At 44.8% G+C, this 21,842-nt stretch overlaps 1 protein-coding gene across 4 annotated transcripts in view; it reads right to left on the reverse strand.

The window, feature by feature from the left end:
- The window catches only part of AP2A1 (adaptor related protein complex 2 subunit alpha 1), a 135,031-nt gene that overhangs the window by 58,776 nt on the left and 54,413 nt on the right, over positions 1-21,842 (reverse strand). For all 4 annotated transcript variants that reach the window (XM_068241336.1, XM_068241334.1, XM_068241335.1 and 1 more), the window contains exons 3-6: positions 16,871-17,013; positions 12,240-12,433; positions 11,902-12,031; positions 3,724-3,825 (exon numbers count right to left, since the gene is read on the reverse strand). In XM_068241336.1, the coding sequence (XP_068097437.1) occupies positions 3,724-3,825; positions 11,902-12,031; positions 12,240-12,433; positions 16,871-17,013 (569 nt within the window). The remainder of the gene's footprint in view (positions 1-3,723; positions 3,826-11,901; positions 12,032-12,239; positions 12,434-16,870; positions 17,014-21,842) is intronic.

Consider the following 21,842-nt stretch of genomic DNA (forward strand, 5'->3'; position numbering starts at 1 on the left):
CTCACTATGCCTCTCAGTGAATGCTTTGGGATGTCTTCTTTCCAAAATGGGGTCATTTGGGGGGTATTTATACTATCCTGGAATTCTAGCCCCTCATGAAACATGACAGGGGGTCAGAAAAGTCATAGATGCTCGAAAATTGCACCATAGTTTGTAAACGCTATAACTTTTACCCAAACCAATAAATATACACTGAATGGTTTTTTTTTTATCAAAAACATGTTTGTCCACATTTTTCGCGCTGCATGTATACAGAAATTTTACTTTATTTGAAAATTGTCAGCACAGAAAGTTAAAAAAAAATCATTTTTTTGCCAAAATTCATGTCTTTTTTGATGAATATAATAAAAAGTAAAAATCGCAGGAGCAATCAAATAGCACCAAAAGAAAGCTTTATTAGTGACAAGAAAAGGAACCAAAATTCATTTAGGTGGTAGGTTGTATGAGCGAGCAATAAACCGTGAAAGCTGCAGTGGTCTGAATGGAAAAAAAGTGGCCGGTCCTTAAAGGGGAACTGAAGAGAGAGGTATATGGAGGCTGTCATGTTCATTTCCTTTTAGACAATACCAGTTGCCTGGCAGCCCTGCTGATCCTCTGCCTCTAATACTATTAGCCATCGCCCCTGAACAAGCATGCAGCAGATCAGGTGTTTCAGTGGTTCAGACTTATAAGTCTGATCTGACAAGACTAGCTGCATGCTTGTTTCTGGTTTTAATCAGATACTACTGCAGAGAAATAGACCAGCAGGGCTGCCAGGCAACTGGTATTTATTAAAAGGAAATAAACAGGACAGCCTCCATATACCTCTCTCTTCAGTTCCCCTTTAAGGGGTAGAAAGACTGTGGTCCTCAAGTGGTTAAGCCAGGAATAAAAAAAAAAAAAAAAAAATCAGTTTTACTTGCCTGAGGCTTCTACCAGACCCCTGCAGCCATCCCGTGCCCTAGCAGTCTCTCACGCAGCCTCCGGTCCCCCGCCGCCAGATAGTTTTGTTTTGCTGACAGGCCCTGACAGGGAGTCTGGGAGCTTTCTGTGCCTGCACAGGCCTGGCCAAGCGGTTCCCTCTTCATGTTCCCATCCTAAATAGCATCCTGCACAGGCGCAGGACTCTATTGCGGACAGGCACGCAAAGAAAAATACGTGTGGCCAGGCCTGTCGGGCCTGTCAGAGAGAACAAAACTAGCTGGTAGTACTAGTAGAGATAGAAAAACACAAGGACACCGGGAGCCCGATATCGTATATTATCGTTGTAACACTTGGTCTATCGTAGTGAAAATATACTCACAATTTCATGGTTGCTTTTGAAGACAACCGCCATCAGATCACGTGGAGAAGTACCGTCTCCACTCGGCCTTGTTGGTCGCCGCTCCCGAAAAAAATCACCACTATAATAATACGGTGGTGTAACCCCACTTCATGAGGTGCTATTTAGCCTAAGACACTGTGGTAGGCGCCCCTATGTTTCAAAGTATATCATGCACGTCAAACGATCAGAGGTAAGAGTAGAAGATCTTACCTGGTATGAAGACTCATACACATAGTAGTAGTAGTAGTAGTAGTAGAAATTAATTTATTAAGCACTAGGGACAACGCGTTTCGCGACCAAGTCGCTTCTTCAGGTCAAATATCGTGCTTTGGAAAGATAAAAAGCAAAAATAAAACGCTTTTTATCTTTCCAAAGCACGATATTTGACCTGAAGAAGCGACTTGGTCGCAAAACGCGTTGTCCCTAGTGCTTAATAAATTGATTTCTACTACTACTACTACTACTACGTGTATGAGTCTTCATAACAGGTAAGATCTTCTACTCTTACTTCTGATCATTTGACGTGCATGATATACTTTGAAACATAGGGGCGCCTCCCACAGTGTCTTAGAAACTAGCTGGTGGTGGAGGACCGGAGGCTTTGTGAGTGACTGCGAGGGCACGGGACGGCTGGAGGGGGCTGGTAGAAGCCCCAGGCAAGTAAAACTGATTTTTTTTTTATTCCAGGCTTAAAGAGAATCTGTATTGTTAAAATCGCACAAAAGTAAACATACCAGTGCGTTAAGGGACATCTCCTATTACCCTCTGTCACAATTTCGCCGCTCCCCGCCGCATTAAAAGTGGTTAAAAACAGTTTTAAAAAGTTTGTTTATAAACAAACAAAATGGCCACCAAAACAGGAAGTAGGTTGATGTACAATATGTCCACACATAGAAAATACATCCATACACAAGCAGGCTGTATACAGCATTCCTTTTGAATCTCAAGAGATCATTTGTGTGTTTCTTTCCCCCCTGAGGGGGGAGTGCATAGCAGAACCACAACACTGAAGAACTTGGCAGCCTTCCAGACACTGGCCGACAAGTCTGACAGGGGAAAGATACATTGATTTATTACAGAGACTGTGATAGCAGAAAGTGTTGCAGTAAGCCAGAACACATTAGAATAGCTTTTGGAACTTGTAGGATGATAAAAAACAGGATGCAATTTTTGTTACGGAGTCTCTTTAAGTGCCCCTTTAATTTGTCGCTGGAGTGGTCCTTTAATAGCGAAGCACTTTCTCATATGGTGAATATTATTTTCGTTTCATCTCTGACTAGCTGGTTTAACCTCCTTGCCGGTTATCCCGAGCTCAGCTCGGGGTAACCTGCGCAGGAGGATATCTCAGGCCCCGCTGGGCCGATTTGCATAATTTTTTTTTTGTTACAAGCAGCTAGCACTTTGCTAGCTGCTTGTAACTTTCGATCGCCACCGATCCGCCGCGCCGAGTCGCTCCCCCCCGCCCCAGAGCCCTGCGCTGCCTGGCCAATCAGTGCCAGGCAGCGTTGAGGGGCGGATCGGGATTCCCTATGACGTCCCGACGTCCATGACGTCGGTGACGTCATCCCGCCCCGTCGCCATGGCGACCGGGGAAGCCCTGCAGGAAATCCCGTTCTCAACGGGATTCCCTGCATACTCTGATCGCCGAAGGCGATCGGAGTGGGTGGGGGGATGCCGCCGCTTAGCGGCTATCATGTAGCGAGCCCTTGGCTCGCTACATGATTTAAAAAAAAAAAAAATTTAAAAAAATGTGCGGCGCTGCCTCCTTGCCGGATTTTTTAGACCGGCAAGGAGGTTAATGGTAAATTTATATTCCGTATGAAGGGAAACAAAAACAACAATATCTTCTGAGGTGTGTCCTAACAGACTTTATACCAGTACAAGGATATGTATATCAAAAATATTGAAGAAACTTGAAGAATTTATATGCCAAAATACAAAAAGTCTTTTATTGAAGACAACACTTGTGTTCATAAAAGGTATCCTTCAGGAAACATTTTCCACAGCAAAGAATGGCGAACATACAGCAGTGATTAACATCAAGATTAGTGCAGTTGTAAATATACTGCACTAATGTTGATGTTAATCACTGCTGTATGTTCGCCATTCTTTGCCATGGAAAACGTTTCCTGAAGGATACCTTTTATGAACATTTTTGCACAAGTATTGTCTTCAATAAAAGACTTTGTATTTTTGCATATAAATTCTTCAAGTTTCTTCAATATTTTTGATATACATATCCTTGTACTGGTATAAAGTTAATGGTAAATTTATGTCAAGTCTGCAGTTTTTGGCAACTTCTAAATAAGCCACCAAACTCATACCAGGGTACTGCATGTTCAGCTCTCCAGTCATTACAGATGATGCTGCATAAGGACAATTTCCATGGCAACAGATTCCCATTTACAACAAAAGCTCACCCGACTGAGTCTGGACACCGCCAGAGACACGCATGTTTTGAAGTCATCTGGATTCTTTCGGCAGAGGCATGTAATGAGGCTGACAGCTGCTGTCACCACTCCCTGAAATAAGAGGAGAAAGCAGGACATGTGAGGAGTCAGGCTGCTACATGGAACATATGCTTAGCATATACAGGTGCGGAAAACTAACAGGCATACACAGAAACTGAAACAAAGCAAAGAACAGTGATAAATAGAGCAAGTATACATCATTTTGAGAGTAGGAGAAATACAGAGACTGCCATTCTTATGCCAGCAGCCTGTATTTTATGCCGATCATTCAACTTCCTTTCTATACCATTGGCACAGTACATGCATAAGATCCAGGGCTGTGGAGTCGGTACAAAAATCATCCAACTCCGACTCCTCAGTTTATGAAACCACCGACTCTAGATACCCAAAACTGCTCCGACGTTTAATTATTACAAAGGTTGGTACGAAAACTATCCGACTAGCCAGTTTATTGATACCACAGACTGACTCCAGGTACCCAAAATTACTTCGACTCCTCAACTCCGACGTCACAGCCCTGATAAGGTCTAATGTGGGTTGACACGGTGGTGTAGCTTGGGTCTTGATTTTCAACACTGGAGTCCCAAGTTCAAATTTGGGCCAGGACACTATCTGTAAGGCGTTTATATGTCCTCCTCGTTGGTGGGGGTTTCTGGCAATATACCAAAAACATACAAATAAAACTGGCTCCAGTCTACAATCAGAATATAAGACTACAGCTATTATAGGGACTAGATTGTGAGCACCTTAGAGGGAGAATTAGCAACATGACTATAGACTATACAGTGCCGTGGAGGAGGTCAGTGCTATATATAAAATACACAAGAGGGTAATAAAAGCAAGGGAACAGAATGACAGCCAGGCAGTAGGAGTTCTTAAAGAGCACCTGCCATATCCGGGCTCATCTCAGGTTGCCTTTAAAAGGGGCGGGTGGAGGAGGAATTCCTGGCCATCTTATCTGTAAGCGCCTGTGCACATCCGCAATTTACACATATCCGTTGATCTGCAATGTGCACAAATGCATGACACCAGTATTGTTTTCCAATGCAGATTTAACCCCATTTAACTAAAAGGGAGAGCTCTGCTTTGTGCATGCAGCAATAAACTATCAGAACACAATGCTGTGCAGTGCGTAAAGGTGGCCATACATCAGGAGACTCGGTGGCCAATCGACCATCCGATTTGATTGTAATCTGAATCAGATGAAAATCTGTGCCCCCAAGTGCATGCCTGACCGACAATGCGACCAATTTTGGGCCAAAATTGGTTTCATTAATTGATCAGACATGCTGCAAAATGTAGGGCTGACTTGCTCGATCGGGTGCGCGTCGGGAACAGCAAGCAATATCGGGATGGGTGAAGAAAACCACGGTGCTGTCCCCCGGTGCCCAGAGCAAGTTATACATTACCTGTCCGCAGCTTTTGCTTGTCCTCCTATGGCCCTGGGCACACGCGTCACTCCATACACACACCCCACGTGGTTGCCAAGTAATGGGGCCTCATATGACGTCACACACACATATGGGGGGGGGGGGGGGGGAGATGTGGCATGAAATTGATCAGGAATCGGCCTGCAGTGTATGGGCAGCTGTCAGGACTCTCTCTAATCAGATTTGATCCGAGAGAGATTTGTCTCTTGGTCTATCTGCCCGTCATCACTAGATGTGTGGCCACCTTAAAGGAATACTATCGATGTATGCATTTATATTTAAATGCTGTATGTTGTAGCACACATTAGGGCAAGTCCTAGGAGCAATTTGATTCCTCACACAGCTGTTCCTCTCAGCTGTAAAATCCTCCGTCAGTTTTGGCCGTCAGTGTTTGATACAAATGTATCTATATGCTGAGGGCTCCCAGAGGGCTAAGCCCATGTCTGCACAGGGGAGTTGCTATCAACTCCTCAGTTTATAGTTTAATTATCACCTTGCTGAAAGAATCTTATTGATATGGTGGTAAGGGGTTAAAGATTCTAGCAATGTGTGTTTATTATCTTTGCTTCTCTTGACTGATAAAGATACTAATAATGCTAATTGTAAACAGTGGTCTGCCCCTCTCAGCAGCTTGTAAAGTGGATGCAGCCTGGAGTGAATCACCACAAGCAGGCAGCCAGACTGAGTGTAAACACAGACTATTGTTTATAGCTAGTTATTTTCCAGCAATATTCCAGCTCATTTAGTTACCTGTTACCACCTCAGATCAGCCTATTTCTCCTCATGTCTCCTGCATGCTGTGAGTGACACAGTGAAATATATTTGTGAGCTGTGTGACAGAGTAACCAAGCAGCTCAGGGTGACCCAAACTACTATGAGCTGTGTGAGAAATGAATTTTTAAGCAGGGATAGCAAGAGAGAGACCTGGGTGAATAAATAAAGTGCCCCTAGAACTAGTGGTAATGTGTACACTAATATACAGTATTAAAAAAAAAAAAGTCGTTTCAATCGATAGTACTCCTTTAAGTGTAATCTTCAGACAATGCTGTCTATGTAGAGTCCAATGTCCCTGCATACTGCAGAATGAAAAGAGTTGAAATCCACTCACTTTTTCAATGACGCTGGGTTATACATGTATAGCCTTGTACTGTAAGAAATACCCATCTCAATAAATATCTGAATAAAATGTGTAGTTTTAGTTTGTGCTGCTAAGGGATGCCTTTTAGATACACTTAGAAAGGGCCCCTTACCCTCAACCTGAGCTATAACGGCAGTGTCCTCAGCAGCTTCCGTACTGATTTGTTTACGTCATGGAGTGACATCCGTAAACAAATCAGTACAGAAGCCGCTGAGGACAATGCCGTTATAGCGGCTGAAGATCTATGGTAATTACCTGCAAGAAGCGTACTGAAGAAGGGATAAAGTCGCACCTGTCATCACAGCGGCCGCTGCTATGCCGCCAGGAACTTTCGATCGCTCTGAAGGCAGCAGGGACAGATGGAGGGAAATAAAGTGATCGAAGCCACACCACGTACCGGTCATCACAAGCACCCGCTATGCCATGGAACATGCTGATGCAGGGACAGAAAGCCATCGCAGACACGCCGTCATCACAACTTCGGATCACGTTGAAGTGGGGCAGATGCAGGGCACAGAACGCTATCAGTCCTTGCAGAGGCTGCTGCTATGACGCTCAGAGAACCCACAGCGGACCTCATTAGGATTTACAGCACCACAAAAACAAGCGGCAGGATAGGTAAGATTTCCACATTCGGACTATAAGACGCAGTCACTTTTTCTCACTACTTTTGGGGGAGAGAAAGTGCGTCTTATAGTCCGAAAAAAAGACGGTATTTAAAAAGTTGTTTTACTGCAAATTCAAAAGGAGTATATATTTCTCAAAAAAACCCTCATATTTGTCGGTTTCAACATCTGCCATGTTGTCTTGCCATCTGTTTTCAATTAAAGACAGTGTTTACGACATTTGCAAAACACCGCATTCTTTATTCACATCCGAAAAAGCATTCCAGCTAATTTTATTCTGTACCTTGGCAAAGAGGACCTGCTGTGGCCCTGACATGATTGTTGGTGAATAGATGGGATACCTGGTTATGATTTAAAGTGGATCTAAACTCGTGCACATGGCCACAAGGAAAGCAAAGTGAAATGCCTTCTGTGTGTTTTTAGAGAGAAGAGTCTTTCCAATTCCCTCTTATCTTCAAGTAATCACAAGTGTAATTTGATCACTGTGTCAGCACAGAAATTAGTCAGTCCTCGCACACAGCTAATAAGTAAACACAGGATGTTAACCCTTTGTCTGCTTCCATGAAAGCAGGAAGTAGACACCCTGCAGAATTATTGCAAGAGTTGAAAGTTGTAACAAAGAAACATTTTTCTTTAAGTTAGTATGCTGTTGCTTATAGCTTTATTATTATTATTATTATTATTATTATTATTATTATTATTTAGTATTTATATAGCGCTGACATTTTCTGCAGCTCTGCATAGAGTACATTGTTCACAATCTAGTCCCTACTAGAGTCATATGTCTATTTATGTATGGTGTAGTGTATGTATCAAAGTCTAGGGCCAATTTAGGGGAAGCCAATTAACTTACCGACTTGGGGCCCTGGCACACCAGACAGCGTTTTGTAGGTCTTTTGTTAAAAATACGCTCCCAATGATTTGCATTGAAATCGTGGCAAAATAGTCGCGACTGACGGTTTTCAAATCAATGGTAACTTTTTTTTTTAATGAAAACAACCCGTAAAACGCTCTCTGGTGTGTCAGGGCCATTAGAGAGCATTTCTTGCAGGTGTCCTTAGCCACCATTTTAGAGGCCGGTTCAAAGCACTGTTGCTGAAAACCTCCTCTTTATATTACAAAAACCCACTATTGACAATTCAGCTTGGCGCTTTCAGTGGAACAGTCCCAGAACACTGTTTGTTCTTAAGCCACAGTTACAGCAGGCGATGCATTAACCCCCTTGGCGGTATGAAAAATACCGCCAGGGGGAAGCGCAACAGTTTTTTAAAAATTTTTTTTTTTTTTTATCATGTAGCGAGCCGAGGGCTCGCTACATGATAGCCGCTGCTCAGTGGCATCCCCCCAGCCCCGCCGATCGCCTCCGGCGATAGGCGATCTGGAAATCCCGTTCAAAGAACGGGATTTCCTGGAGGGCTTCCCCCGTCGCCATGGCGACGGGGCGGGATGACGTGGGACGTCATTGGGAGACCCGATCCACCCCTCGGCGCTGCCTGGCACTGATTGGCCAGGCAGCGCTCGGGGTCTGGGGGGGGGGGGGGGGGGCCGCGCGCCGCACCGGATAGCGGCGATCGGGCGCGCGGCGGCGGCGATCGGGGTGCTGGCGCAGCTAGCAAAGTGCTAGCTGCGTCCAGCAAAAAAAAAATTAAGTAAATCGGCCCAGCAGGGCCTGAGCGGCACCCTCCGGCGGCTTACCCCGTGTCACACACGGGGTTACCGCCAAGGAGGTTAACAACCTTTTTTATTGGAGATGGAAGTGGCCATAATTATTTCATTATAACAATACAAATGTCCTGTCCTGCTGATCCTCTGCTTCTAAAGGTGCGTACACACATGCGACTATAGTCGTTTAAAAAGATCGTTCCCCGATCCTTTCAAACGTCGATCGTTTGAAAAAAAGCAGCCAACGACCATGAAGTCTAACGACGGACGAGCTAGATCCTTCAAAACAAATGATCTAGCTTGGCGGATTTTTCCCAACGACGATCGTTTGCAAAAGTAGTACATAGTTGGAAACAATCGTTCGTACTAGGCTTGACATGCGCATTTCACTATTTCTCCATGAAACTTTTCATTTTTATGCGCAGGCGCAATAGTTACTTTTACGTGATGTAACGTTCGTTCTAACGATCTGATCGTTACACACCTTTTAAAACTAACTTTACTTAGGTCGTTCTTTCATCAATTAAAAGTTTGTTCGTCGTTGACAACGAACGATCGTTGTCGCATGTGTGTACGTAGCTTTATACTCTTATACTCATAGACCCTGAACAAGCATGCAGCAGATCAGATGTTTCTGCCTTAAGTCTGACTGCATTAGCCACATGCTTGTTTCAGGTGTGTGATCCAGACACTACTCCAGCCAAAAAGATCAGCAGGGCAGCTAGGTATCTGGTATTGTTTAAAAAGCAAATAAATCTGGCAGCAGCTATATGCTTCACACTTTAGGTGTTCTTTAAATACTGTTTTAAGTGAGCATGTTTTATTTCTTGCACAGTTTTAACCACTTCAGCCCTCAGTAGTTTTCACTTTATGCATCCGAGCAATGTTCACCTCCCACTCATTAGCCTATAACTTTATCACTACTTATCACAATGAACTGATCTATATCTTGTTTTTCCCGCCACCAATTAGGCTTTCTTTGGATGGTACATTTTGCTAAGAGCTACCTTACTGTAAATGCATTTTAACGGTAAGAAGAAAAAAACTGAATTATTTTTCAGTTTTCGCCCATTATAGTTTTAAAATAATACATGCCTCCATAATTAAAACCCACGTATTTTATTTGCCCATTTATCCTGGTTATTAAACTGTTTAAATTATGTCCCTATCACAATGTATGGCGACAATATTTTATTTGGAAATAAAAGTGCATTGTTTCCGTTTTGCATCCATCACTATTTACAAGCTTATAATAAAAATTAAAAAAAAAAAAAAAAAAAAAATAGAAATATTTCAACTTTACATAGATATTTAAAAAGTTTAGACCCTTAGGTAAATATTTATGTGTTTTGTTTTTTATTGTAATTTTTTTTTTTTTTATTATTAAACATTTTTATTTGGGTATTTTTGGGAGGGTGGGATGTAAATATATATATATTTTTTTATATAGATGTAGTTTTACTTTTTGGCCACAAGATGGCAACCTTAGGTTTGTTTACATGACATCACTCTAAAGCAGGCCATACACTGGCTCGATTCCCGGCCGTTTCGACAGCAGATTCGATCCTGGGATCGAATCTGCTGCCAATCGTTCGCGGTAAACGCAGCCGCCGATCCGATTTCCTCCCGAAATCGGATCGGTCCGTCTATCGCGCCGTGCGGGAAATTACCCTCAATCGCCCGCGGGTAAAGTGCGCGTCGCTAGCGGCGGCCGATCCGATCAAGTATTCATTACCTGAGGCTGGCTCCCGGGCGTCTTCTCCGTGCTGCACGGCTCTGTTCCGGCTCCATCCATCCCGGCGCTTCCTGTGTCACTGCAGTGACCAGGAAGTTCAAATAGAGGGCGCTCTATTTGAACTTCCTGGTCACGGAGTAACACAGGAAGCGCCGTAATGGAGCCGGAACAGAGCCGTGCAATGCGGAGAAGATGCCCGGGAGCCAGCATCAGGTAATTTATACGGGGGGGGGGGGGGGGGGGGGGGAACAGGCGGCAGGAGCAGCTCAGCAGATGGTGAATCGGTTTCAGGCTGAAATCGATTCACAATCTGTTTGCAGTAAAGGCAGCCATACGATCCCTCTCTGATCAGATTCGATCAGATAGGGATCTGTCAGCTGGTCGATCTAATGGCACATCGACCAGTGTATGGGCACCTTAAGCGTAACATGTACGCTTAGAGGGACGTAGGAGGCAGAAAAAGCAAGGCTTCCCAGAGAAGCTGTCGCTTTTTCTGCGGGGGAGAGGAATCAATGATTGGGCACCATGGCCCGATTCATTGATTCCTCGGCTAACGATCCGCGGCCAGGAGCACGTGCGTGATCGGCCGCGGGAGCGCACATGGCCTCCTGGACGTAGCTCTACGTCCAGGAGGATAAAGTGGTTAAGAACTTGAGTGAGCTGGTAGGGTGTTGGGTATCATACATACCCATAGCTTTTTTTTTTATGTCCCTTGCGGGCCTTTTAAAGCGGACCTGAACTCAGAACTTCCTCTCTGCTCTAAGGGCCCATTCACACTTGAAAGCGAGTTTTGCGTGAGTGATTTTTCAGCAGAAAAATCACTGAACACCGCTGCGATTTTTCCACGATCGCGTTCAGCGCCTCTCTAGCACTGAAACGCGATCACCGGGAAATCACCTGAAAATGGTGCAGGAGACGAGTTTGCGTTTCACAATTTTGGGCCATTTGCTAGCGTTTGAGCGTTTTGCTGAAATCGCCGGCAAAACGCTCAAGTGTGAATGGGGCCTAAGACAGTGCTTTTCAACCCTGTCCTCAAATACCACCAACAGTGCATGTTTTGTGGAAATCCACAAAGATAGTTAATCAGCTCTGCTGAGACACTAATTACCTCACCTGTGCATGTTTGTGGCAGAACATGTACGGTTGGTGGTACTTGAGGACAGGGTTGAAAAGCACTGCTCTAAGAGATACGTATAACATATTGACCTTTAAGAAAAACGTTTGTTACAGCTGATGCAAATCCCGCAATAAACCTGCACCGTTTCCACTTCCAGCTTTTATGGAAGCGGACATATTGTTAACATCCTGTGCTTTCAAATGAGCTCATCTGCCATGTCAGTAACCTGACACAGCTGAGGAATCAAACTGCAACTTGTGAGTAATCACAGATGAGGGGGAATTAGATAGGATAAACTCTCTAAATACATACAGGGTGCATTTCCGTTTTCCTTCTGTCCTGTGCAAGAGTTCAGGTTACACTTTAATCTGAACAATGCATCCACACTGCACTGCAGCAGACTACTGTAAAGCACGCACCATGTGCTGGTCATTGAGGAGATGAACCACTCGCGACGTCCATTCACCCATTGGCACGAGGTCAGGGGAGGTTTTGTACAGTCTTAACAGGCACAGGGCAGCACTCTGCTTCACGCTGTCCATTGTGTCTCTAGAAATAAAAACAAGGATATCAGGTTTATTCAGGCTGGGAAACCAACAATAACGCTAAACTGATGATTAGAGGGGGAAATGAAGGCCCGCTTGCTATAAAACATACAAAAGAATTTCTTTCACTGACAAAGTAATGTACATCATTTCATGATTAACACCCACACATCGCCAGAAAGCCACCCAAATAGAATCTTGGAAGCGTTTACCCGGCAACAAGGATTCTGGGGATTTCTGAGGCGAAGGCTTCTGCCATTTCCCTGCTGCCCACGTTGGCGATGCAGTGCAGGGCCAGGCACATGAAGGTGGGGTTGCGGCTGGCCAGGTCATTCTTGATGGCATTGTTAATAAGGCGAATAAGTTCACTGTTGGAATTCACCAGAACGGAGATGAAGAGATAGCCCTGAAAAAAAAAAAAAGTATATGAGGATATATACATGGAGCTGACAATAGTTGCATGTGTTAACACTCAAATGCACTTTAAAATTACAGCTCATAAAAAATTATTACTATTTTGGAATGTGATAAAATATGTAAAAATTATATATGAATGTCAGTTTGCATAACAGGTCAGCTGGATGTCGCAGTAGTGACTGGTGAAGGTCAATGAGATGCAAATAATGAAGTTGATGCAGGATCATGTACATTTTGTATGAAAATGTATGCAGTTTAAAAATGGACCAAACAAATCCTGCAAAGGTGGAATTTGATTGGTCTATTTTCAATCTGGATATATTAGTATAGAACATTTGCATAAACCTGCAACAACATAGATTTGCATCTCACTGACCATCCCTACTAGGAAAAAACAAAAACAAAAAAAAACGAATCATGAGGCTTGATTCTTATAGCAGAGATTTAATTGTATATAAAAGATTCGGGTGTACACAAATACTCATCTCTGATTCTAAAAATACTGTGTTTGCTTTATTGCATCAGCACAAGTCACTGTTTTCTGATTGGTTTCTTTAAATTTTTGAGGACTAAGCACCACTATTACTTTATAAAGTAAAATAGAAATAGAACATTTGATCATAATTTTTTCTTTTCTGTTTAAACTCCAAACTTAAGTCCAAACTTATTTTAGGACTTCGACTCTAGGTACCCAAAAGTACTTCTGACTATGACTCCAACACCAACTCCACAATCACGCTTGCTGGAAGTTAAAGTATAGGGATTTATGGACGGATATGGGACTATCTTCCACAATTTGCTGTGTTATCTTACATGACACTGAGGGCTCGTTTCCACTATAGCGAATCTGCATGCGGGCACTGCATGCGGATTCGCATAGGCAATACAAGTGGATGGGATTGTTTCCACTTGTGCGTCGTGCGGGTGCGTTTTGGTGTGAGGGGAAAATCTGCACGGCAGAGCCGTCCGATTTCGCGTGCGGCAGGAATGCGGGCGAATCGCCCACAATGCTTTTAATAGGGAAATCGCATGCGGCTTTGTCATGCGGTTTTCCCCGTGATTTCGCGTACGATTTCGCATGTAAGGCTATGGAACTTTACACAGGCAGTGACATGGTTAAATTCGCCTGATTCCTAGCCATGCAAAATCGCGGGGAAACCAGCATGCAGAAACGCATCCGCATGCGATTTCGTCCGCGGTGGGATCCAGGCGATACCGCACTGCAACAGTGGAAACGAGCCCTTAGAGTGAGGAATACTGAAGTAGAAATATTTCCTTTCAGGCCTCATTCACACCTAAAAAAAAACGAAAATTCAAACATTTTGTGTTTTTGTGCGCTTTTTGCCCCCTCCCGGTGATCCACTGGGCGCTGCGTTTCTGGTAAAAGCGTTTTTCTAAGCGCTTTTCCAGAGCGTTTTTGTAATTCACTCCCGGACGCAAATCAGGAAGTGAACTCTTTGATCCGGAAAATAATAAATACAATGTATGTATCCTTAAAACCGAGAACGCAATCACTGCACAAAGCATTTGCGTTTTTTTCTATACCTTCCATTGAGGCAAAAATTGCCCCAAAAATGGTAGGCACCGCTTTGCTGCACACAAAACGCACGAACTGCGCTGATATGAACCTTCTCATAGAGATTCATTGCACAAGTGTTTGTTGGGCCAATTTTAAAAATCGCCTACATTTGAAAAAAGGCCGAAAATGCCCCTAGTGTGAAAGAGCCCTTAAACAATGCAAATTTCCTGGCTGTCCTGCTGATCCTCTGCCTCAAATACCTTAAGCCATAGCCCTGAACAAGCTTGCAGCAGATCAGGTGTACGTGACTGAGGTCTGACTAGATTAGCTGCATGCTTGTTTCAGGTGTGTGATGAAGACACTACTGACCAGAAAGTTCAGCAAGACAGGCAACTGGTATTGTTTAAAAGGAAATAAATATGGCAGCCTCCATATCCTTCTTACTCCCACTTACTCTGCAGCACTGGTTGTGTTCACACTAGGCCTAAACTGGGGCAGTTTTCTGCAAAAAGGCTTACAGATAAACGGACATGGCGAATGATTCTACATCATCTTTAGCAGGGCTGCCCAATACGTCGATCGCGATCTACCGGTAGATCGCGACCGCCTTCTTGGTAGATCGCGGCCTCTTGGCCGCGTCTCTTTAAATTTTGCGGCCAGCAGCATGTTTAGCTGCCGGCCAATAAGAATGCAGGGGAGAAGAGTCAGAAGACGCGGCGAGCAGAGAGGGAGGAGAGAGGCGGCGCGGCCGCTACGTCATGGCTGGGGGTGGCGCCGGGCAGCCTGCAACGTGCCTGCTTGTAACATGCCCGGCGCCGCCCCCAGCCATGACGTAGCGGCTGCACCCCCTCTCTCCTCGCCGCGTCTTGCCGTCTTCTCCCCGACATTCTTATTGGTGAGGGGCCTGCCGGAGGTTCCAAGAGTCCAGAGGACCCTGGCTAACCTACGCTGCAGGTACCTATACCTGGCTAAGCTACACTGGGGACCCCTATACCTGGCTAACCTACACTGGGGACCCCTATGCCTGGCTTACCTACACTGGGGGCCCATATGCCTGGCTAACCTACACTGGGGGCCCATATGCCTGGCTAACCTACACTGGGGGCCCATATGCCTGGCTAACCTACACTGGGGGCCCATATGCCTGGCTAACCTACACTGGGGGCCCATATGCCTGGCTAACCTACACTGGGGGCCCATATGCCTGGCTAACCTACACTGGGGGCCCATATGCCTGGCTAACCTACACTGGGGGCCCATATGCCTGGCTAACCTACACTGGGGGCCCATATGCCTGGCTAACCTACACTGGGGGCCCATATGCCTGGCTAACCTACACTGAGGGCCCATATACCTGGCTAACCTACACTGAGGGCCCATATACCTGGCTAACCTACACTGAGGGCCCATATACCTGGCTAACCTACACTGAGGGCCCATATACCTGGCTAACCTACACTGAGGGCCTATATACCTGGCTAACCTATACTGAGGGCCCATATACCTGGCTAACCTAAACTGAGGGCCCATATGCCTGGCTAACCTACACTGAGGGCCCATATACCTGGCTAACCTATACTGAGGGCCCATATGCCAGGCTAACCTACACTGAGGGCCCATATACCTGGCTAACCTATACTGAGGGCCCATATACCAGGCTAACCTATACTAAGGGCCCATATACCAGGCTAACCTATACTGAGGGCACGTAACCTATGCTGCAGGCACATACACCTGGCTAACCTACGCCGGAGGGGGGGGCCGCGTTCTTAGCATTTGGGTCGTTGGTAGATCTCCTGGCCTCGGCAAATTTAAAAGTAGCTCGCCAGCCGAAAAAGTGTGGGCACCCCTGATCTTTAGCATTCGTTCAGACTGGTCTGTGTAAAAGGTTTTAATCTGCTGGTATGTACCGGTATTAGACTTATACAGAAGTCCAGTCCTGTTCGACATTTCTAGTTTCATCCTGAAATCTATTGGAAATCTGTTCCTAGTGTGTGGCACACATCAGATAGATTCCTGTCAGAATCGATGTGACCGGCATCTGACAGAAATCTGATGGTCGAATGTGCTGCAAATCTATCAGTGTATTGCCACCTTAACTGTAACTTACCCTGTAGGTCTGCTTTAATTGTAAAAGTAGCCATACACTGGTCGATTTGCCAACAGATTCGACCCACTTATAGATCCCTCTCTGATCGAATCTGATCAGAGAGGGATCGTATGGCTGCCTTAACTGCAAACAGATTGTGAATCAATTTCAGCCTGAAACCGATCACAATCTGTGGTAGTGCTGTCGCTGCCTCCCCCGCCGCATACATTACCTGCTCCGGCCGAGTCCTCCCGGTCACCGCTGTCTTCTTCTCCGCTGGGTTACGCGTTCCGGTCCGGCTGGCTTTACTTCTTTCTGTCCGTGGAAGTTTAAAAAGTAGAGGGCGCTCTACTGTTTAAACTTCTTGCCTGGACAGGAAGTGAAGCCAGACGGACCGGAATGCGTAACCCAGCGGAGAAGAAGACATCTGTGACAACAGGGACACGCGCCGGCCGGAGCAGGTAATGTATTGCTGCTGTATTGCGTCGGTCATTCGAACGCTGCTACCGACGCACGCCCGACCTGCCGGCGATCGATAAAAATCTTCCGCACGGACGGCTCAACAGGAACGATTGATTTTGGACGGAAATTGTTCTGTCAGAGTTTGGGCAACGATTTCACAGCAGATTCAATCACTGTGATCGAATCTGCTGTATATCGGCGGGAATATCGTTAGGTGTATGGGCCCCTTAAGATCAGTGTCTGTATTGTACTTTTGTTTGTTTTTTACTTTGTACAATGCGGCAGAAGAAGACAGCAGATATAAATCAATCATAACGATATATAAAGATAGTGAAGCTTGAAGCATCTCCACTTACAATCTGTTTTTCTGTATACTTGTTTGAGCTGAGCAGGTTGACAGCTTCCATGTGTCCGAAATCAATGTCATGGCCGAGCAGGAAGATGAAGAGCAGCTTGCAGACATATTTCTTCTTGCTGTAGCCATCCAGAGCTTTATCTCCTGAAATGAGGCAGACAACATGACAGCCCTTACTTGTAATACACACAGGCTCTCTCCTGCAGCAATGGAAAACAGAACCCGCAGCAGTAAACCCCCAGCCAGCAATGCAAGATCAATACAGCAAAATAAGAACATCAGTACTATTACACTACTGCGCTTTGAAGGATTACTCCAATTTACTACACAAATCTACTGTATATAATTTTGACAATGCAGGAGTTACAAGTCATTTAGTACCTACCAGTAAATTACATTATATATTCTGTATCAACTTAGGTCTGTGGCTTTTACAACTAAGGAAATTTGCTGGAAGTCAAAGTGCAACAGTGAATGGTTATGTAAAAAAAAACACCCACAAAAAACAAAAACAGAGCTCTCCTTTGCATAGTCACTGTTTAACCGCTTTACACGCACTACTAAATGCAACGACGGGTCCACTGGACCCTCCCGCTGGACAGTCTTTAGCCGACAGTATACACGCATACTGTCCGCTAAAGACCGCCAGCGGGAGGGTCTGGTGGACCCGTTGTTGAATTTAGTAGTGCGTGTGTACGCACCTTTACAGGCGGTGGTGATTGAAATCTACACCATTTTGATCCCCAAATACATACCCGGGCGTAGATTTCATCTCACCAGCGCCGTGCGGTCTCGCCGCTCTCTGCCCGCTGTCTCTATGACATGCAACGGCGCGAAACAGTCGTCGACCTCCCCACCAGCCTGTACCTCTCTCTATACCAAATGGGATATGTAATGTATGCCGTTTTTTTATTTGTTATGAATAAAAGTGAAGTTTTACAAAGGGATATGCAAGGCCCCTTTTTCTGTCTACTGTATTTACAGCTAACGTATTGGCCACTTGCACTCCCTCAGTGATCAGCTCAGCCTCCTGTGCATGGTTGCTTTTCTACCTATCATCCTATTGGCTTACACTGATCACATGGTCAGGAGGCCACTGAAAGCGGCTTCTGACTGACTCACAGAGCTCTACCGTCATAAGAGACGGCAGAGTGGGCGGCCTGAGGTTCCAGGTGTGCGGCCAGAACGGCGGTTGCAGCAAGTTTGTATGGTGATTCGTCAGTTTCTGATACCAGTGGTCTCTGGTCCTTAAAGAGAACCTAAACTTAAAGGGATATGGATGTTTCCATTTAATCAATACCAGTTGCCTGGCACCCTGCTGATCTCTATGGCTGCAGTAGTGGCTGAATCACACACCTGAAACAAGCATGCAGCTAATCCAGTCTGACTTCAGTCAGAGCACCTGATCTCCACGCTTGTTGAGGTGTTGTAGCTAAAAGTATTATGGTGGCCATACACTGGTCGATTTGCTATCAGATCGACCAACAAATAGATCCCTCTCAGATCGAATCTGATCAGAGAGGGATCGTATGGCTGCCTTTACTACAGATTGTGAATCGGTTTCACCATGAAACCGATTCACAATCGGTGGAGCTGCCCCCCCCCCCAACATACATTACCTGATCCAGCCAGAGCGAGTCCCCTGGTCTCCGTTGTCTTCTTCTCCGCTCTGGGCTCCAGCTTCATTTTACTTCCTGCCGGGGGAGGTTTAAACAGTAGAGAGCGCTCTACTGCTTAAACTTCCTGTCGGGACAGCAAGTAAGTGAAGCCAGCCATAGCCCAGCGTGGAGAAGGGACATCAGAGATCAGGGGACTCACGCCAGCGGAACAGGTAATGTATTGCCGCTAGCTTCGGTTGTCAGACATTTGAACGCCGCTATCGACGCACTCCCGACCCACCGGCAATTAAGCGAAATCTTCCGGACGGATCGACGGGAATGATTGATTTGGGAGGGAAAACAATCGTTTGGTCAGCGTTTGCAAAACAATTTCACAGCAGATTTGATCACAGTGAATTTGCTGTATATCGCCGGTAAAATTGTTAAGTGCATCGGCCCCTTTAGACGCACAGGATCAGCAGAGGAGTCAGGAAACTGGTATTTTAAAAAAAAAAAAATCCATATCCTTCTCTGTTTAGGTTCCCTTTAACCACTTGAGGACCACAGTCTTTTCGCCCCTTAAAGAGACTCCGTAACAAAAATTGCATCCTGTTTTTTATCATCCTACAAGTTCCAAAAGCTATTCCAATGTGTTCTGGCTTACTGCAGCACTTTCTGCTATCACAGTCTCTGTAATAAATCAATGTATCTTTCCCTTGTCAGACTTGTCAGCCTGTGTCTGGAAGGCTGCCAAGTTCTTCAGTGTTGTGGTTCTGCTATGAATTCCCCCTTCCAGGCCCCTCTATGCACACTGCCTGTGTATTATTTAGATTAGAGCAGCTTCTCTCTTCTCTCTTATCTTTTACAAGCTGGATAAATCGTCCTCTGAGCTGGCTGGGCTTTCACATACTGAAGAATTACAGACAAGGGCAAAGCTGTTTGCAGGAAAAAAAAAGAGCAGCCTGAAACTTCAGTGCATGAGAACTGCAGGGAGAAAGAAACACACAAATGATCTCTTGAGATTCAAAAGGAAGGCTGTATACAGCCTGCTTGTGTATGGTTGTATTTTCTATGTGTGGACATACAGTACATCAACCTACTTCCTGTTTTGGTGGCCATTTTGTTTGTTTATAAACAAACTTTTTAAAACGGTTTTTAACCACTTTTAATGCGGCGAGGAGCGGCGAAATTGTGACAGAGGGTAATAGGAGATGTCCCCTAACGCAATGGTATGTTTACTTTTGTGCGATTTTAACAGTACAGATTCTCTTTAAGGACTAGAGCCTTTTCCTCCATTCAGACCACTGCAGCTTTCACGGTTTATTGCTCGGTCATACAACCTACCACCTAAATTAATTGTACCTCCTTTTCTTGTCACTAATACAGCTTTCTTTTGGTGCTATTTGATTGCTGCTGTGATTTTTAGTTTTTACTATATTCATCAAAAAAAAAAGGACATGAATTTTGTCAAAAAAATGATTTTTTTTTTTTACTTTCTGTGCTGACATTTTTCAAATAAAGTAAAATTTCTGTATACATTTTTGTCCAAATTTATTGTGCGACATGTCTGATTAAAAAAAAATCCATTCAGTGTATACTTATTGGTTTGGGTAAAAGTTATAGTGTTTACAAACTATGGTGCCAAAAGTGAATTTTCCCATTTTGAAGCATCTCTGACTTTTCTGACCACCTGTCATGTTTCATGAGGTGCTAAAATTCAAGGATAGTATAAATACCCCCCAAATGACCCCATTTTGGAAAGAAGACAACCCAAAGTATTCACTGAGATGCATGGTGAGGTCATAGATTTTATTTTTTTGTCACAAGTTAGCGGAAAATGACACTTTGTGACAAAAAAAAAGTTTCCATTTCTTCTAACTTGCGACAAAAAAAAAAAAAAAAATGAAATCTGCCACGGAATCACTATGCTCCTCTCTGAATACCTTGAAGTGTCTACTTTCCAAAATGGGGTGATTTGTGGGTTGTGTTTACTGTCCTGGCGTTTTGGGGGGTGCTAAATTGTAAGCACCCCTGTAAAGCCTAAAGGTGCTCATTGGACTTCGGGCCCCTTAGCGCAGTTAGGCTGCAAAAAAGTGCCACACATGTGGTATCGCCATACTCAGGAGAAGTAGTATAATGTGTTTTGGGGTGTATTTTTACACATACCCATGCTGGGTGGGAGAAATATCTCTAAATGACAATTTTTTGATTTTGATTTTTTTTTTTTTTTTTTTTTTTTTTTTTTTTTTTTACACACACAATTGACCATTTACAGAGATTCTCCCACCCAGCATGGGTATGTGTAAAAATACACCCCAAAACACATTATACTACTTCTCCTGAGCACGGCGATACCACATGTGTGACACTTTTTTGCAGCCTAGGTGCGCTAAGGGCCCCAACGTCCTATTCACAGGTCACTTTGAGGCATTTGTTTTCTAGACTACTCCTCACGGTTTAGGGCCCCTAAAATGCCAGGGCAGTTTAGGAACCCCACAAGTGACCCCATTTTAGAAAGAAGACACCCCAAGGTATTCCGTTAGGTGTATGGTGAGTTCATAGAAGATTTTATTTTTGTCACAAGTTAGTGAAAAATGACACTTTGTGAAAAAACAAAAATCAATTTCCGCTAACTTTTGACAAAAAATAAAATCTTCTATGAACTCGTCATACACCTAAAAAGGGGTCACTTGTGGGGTTCCTATACTGCCCTGGCATTTTATGGGCCCAAAACCGTGAGTAGTCTGGAAACCAAATGTCTCAAAATGACTGTTTAGGGGTATAAGCATCTGCAAATTTTGATGACAGGTGGTTTATGAGGGGGCGAATTTTGTAAAACCGGTCATAAGCAGGGTGGCCTTTTAGATGACAGGTTGTATTGGGCCTGATCTGATGGATAGGAGTGCTAGGGGGGGTGACAGGAGGTGATTGATGGGTGTCTCAGGGGGTGGTTAGAGGGGAAAATAGATGCAATCAATGCACTGGGGAGGTGATCGGAAGGGGGTCTGAGGGGGATCTGAGGGTTTGGCCGAGTGATCAGGAGCCCACACGGGGCAAATTAGGGCCTGATCTGATGGGTAGGTGTGCTAGAGGGCGACAGGAGGTGATTGATGGGTGTCTCAAGGTGTGATTAGAGGGGGGAATAGATGCAAGCAAGGCACTGGCGAGGTGATCAGGGCTGGGGTCTGCAGGCGATCTGATGGTGTGGGTGATCAGATTGCCCACAAGGGGCAGGTTAGGGGCTGATTGATGGGTGGCAGTGAAGGGGGGGCTGATTGATGGGTGGCAGTGACAGGGGGTGATTGATGGGTGATTGACAGGTCATCAGTGGGTGATTACAGGGAAGATGTAAATAATGCACTGGCGAATTGATAA

This window comes from Hyperolius riggenbachi, chromosome 6, assembly GCF_040937935.1.
Source record: "Hyperolius riggenbachi isolate aHypRig1 chromosome 6, aHypRig1.pri, whole genome shotgun sequence".
Classification (NCBI taxonomy): Eukaryota; Metazoa; Chordata; class Amphibia; order Anura; family Hyperoliidae; genus Hyperolius; species Hyperolius riggenbachi.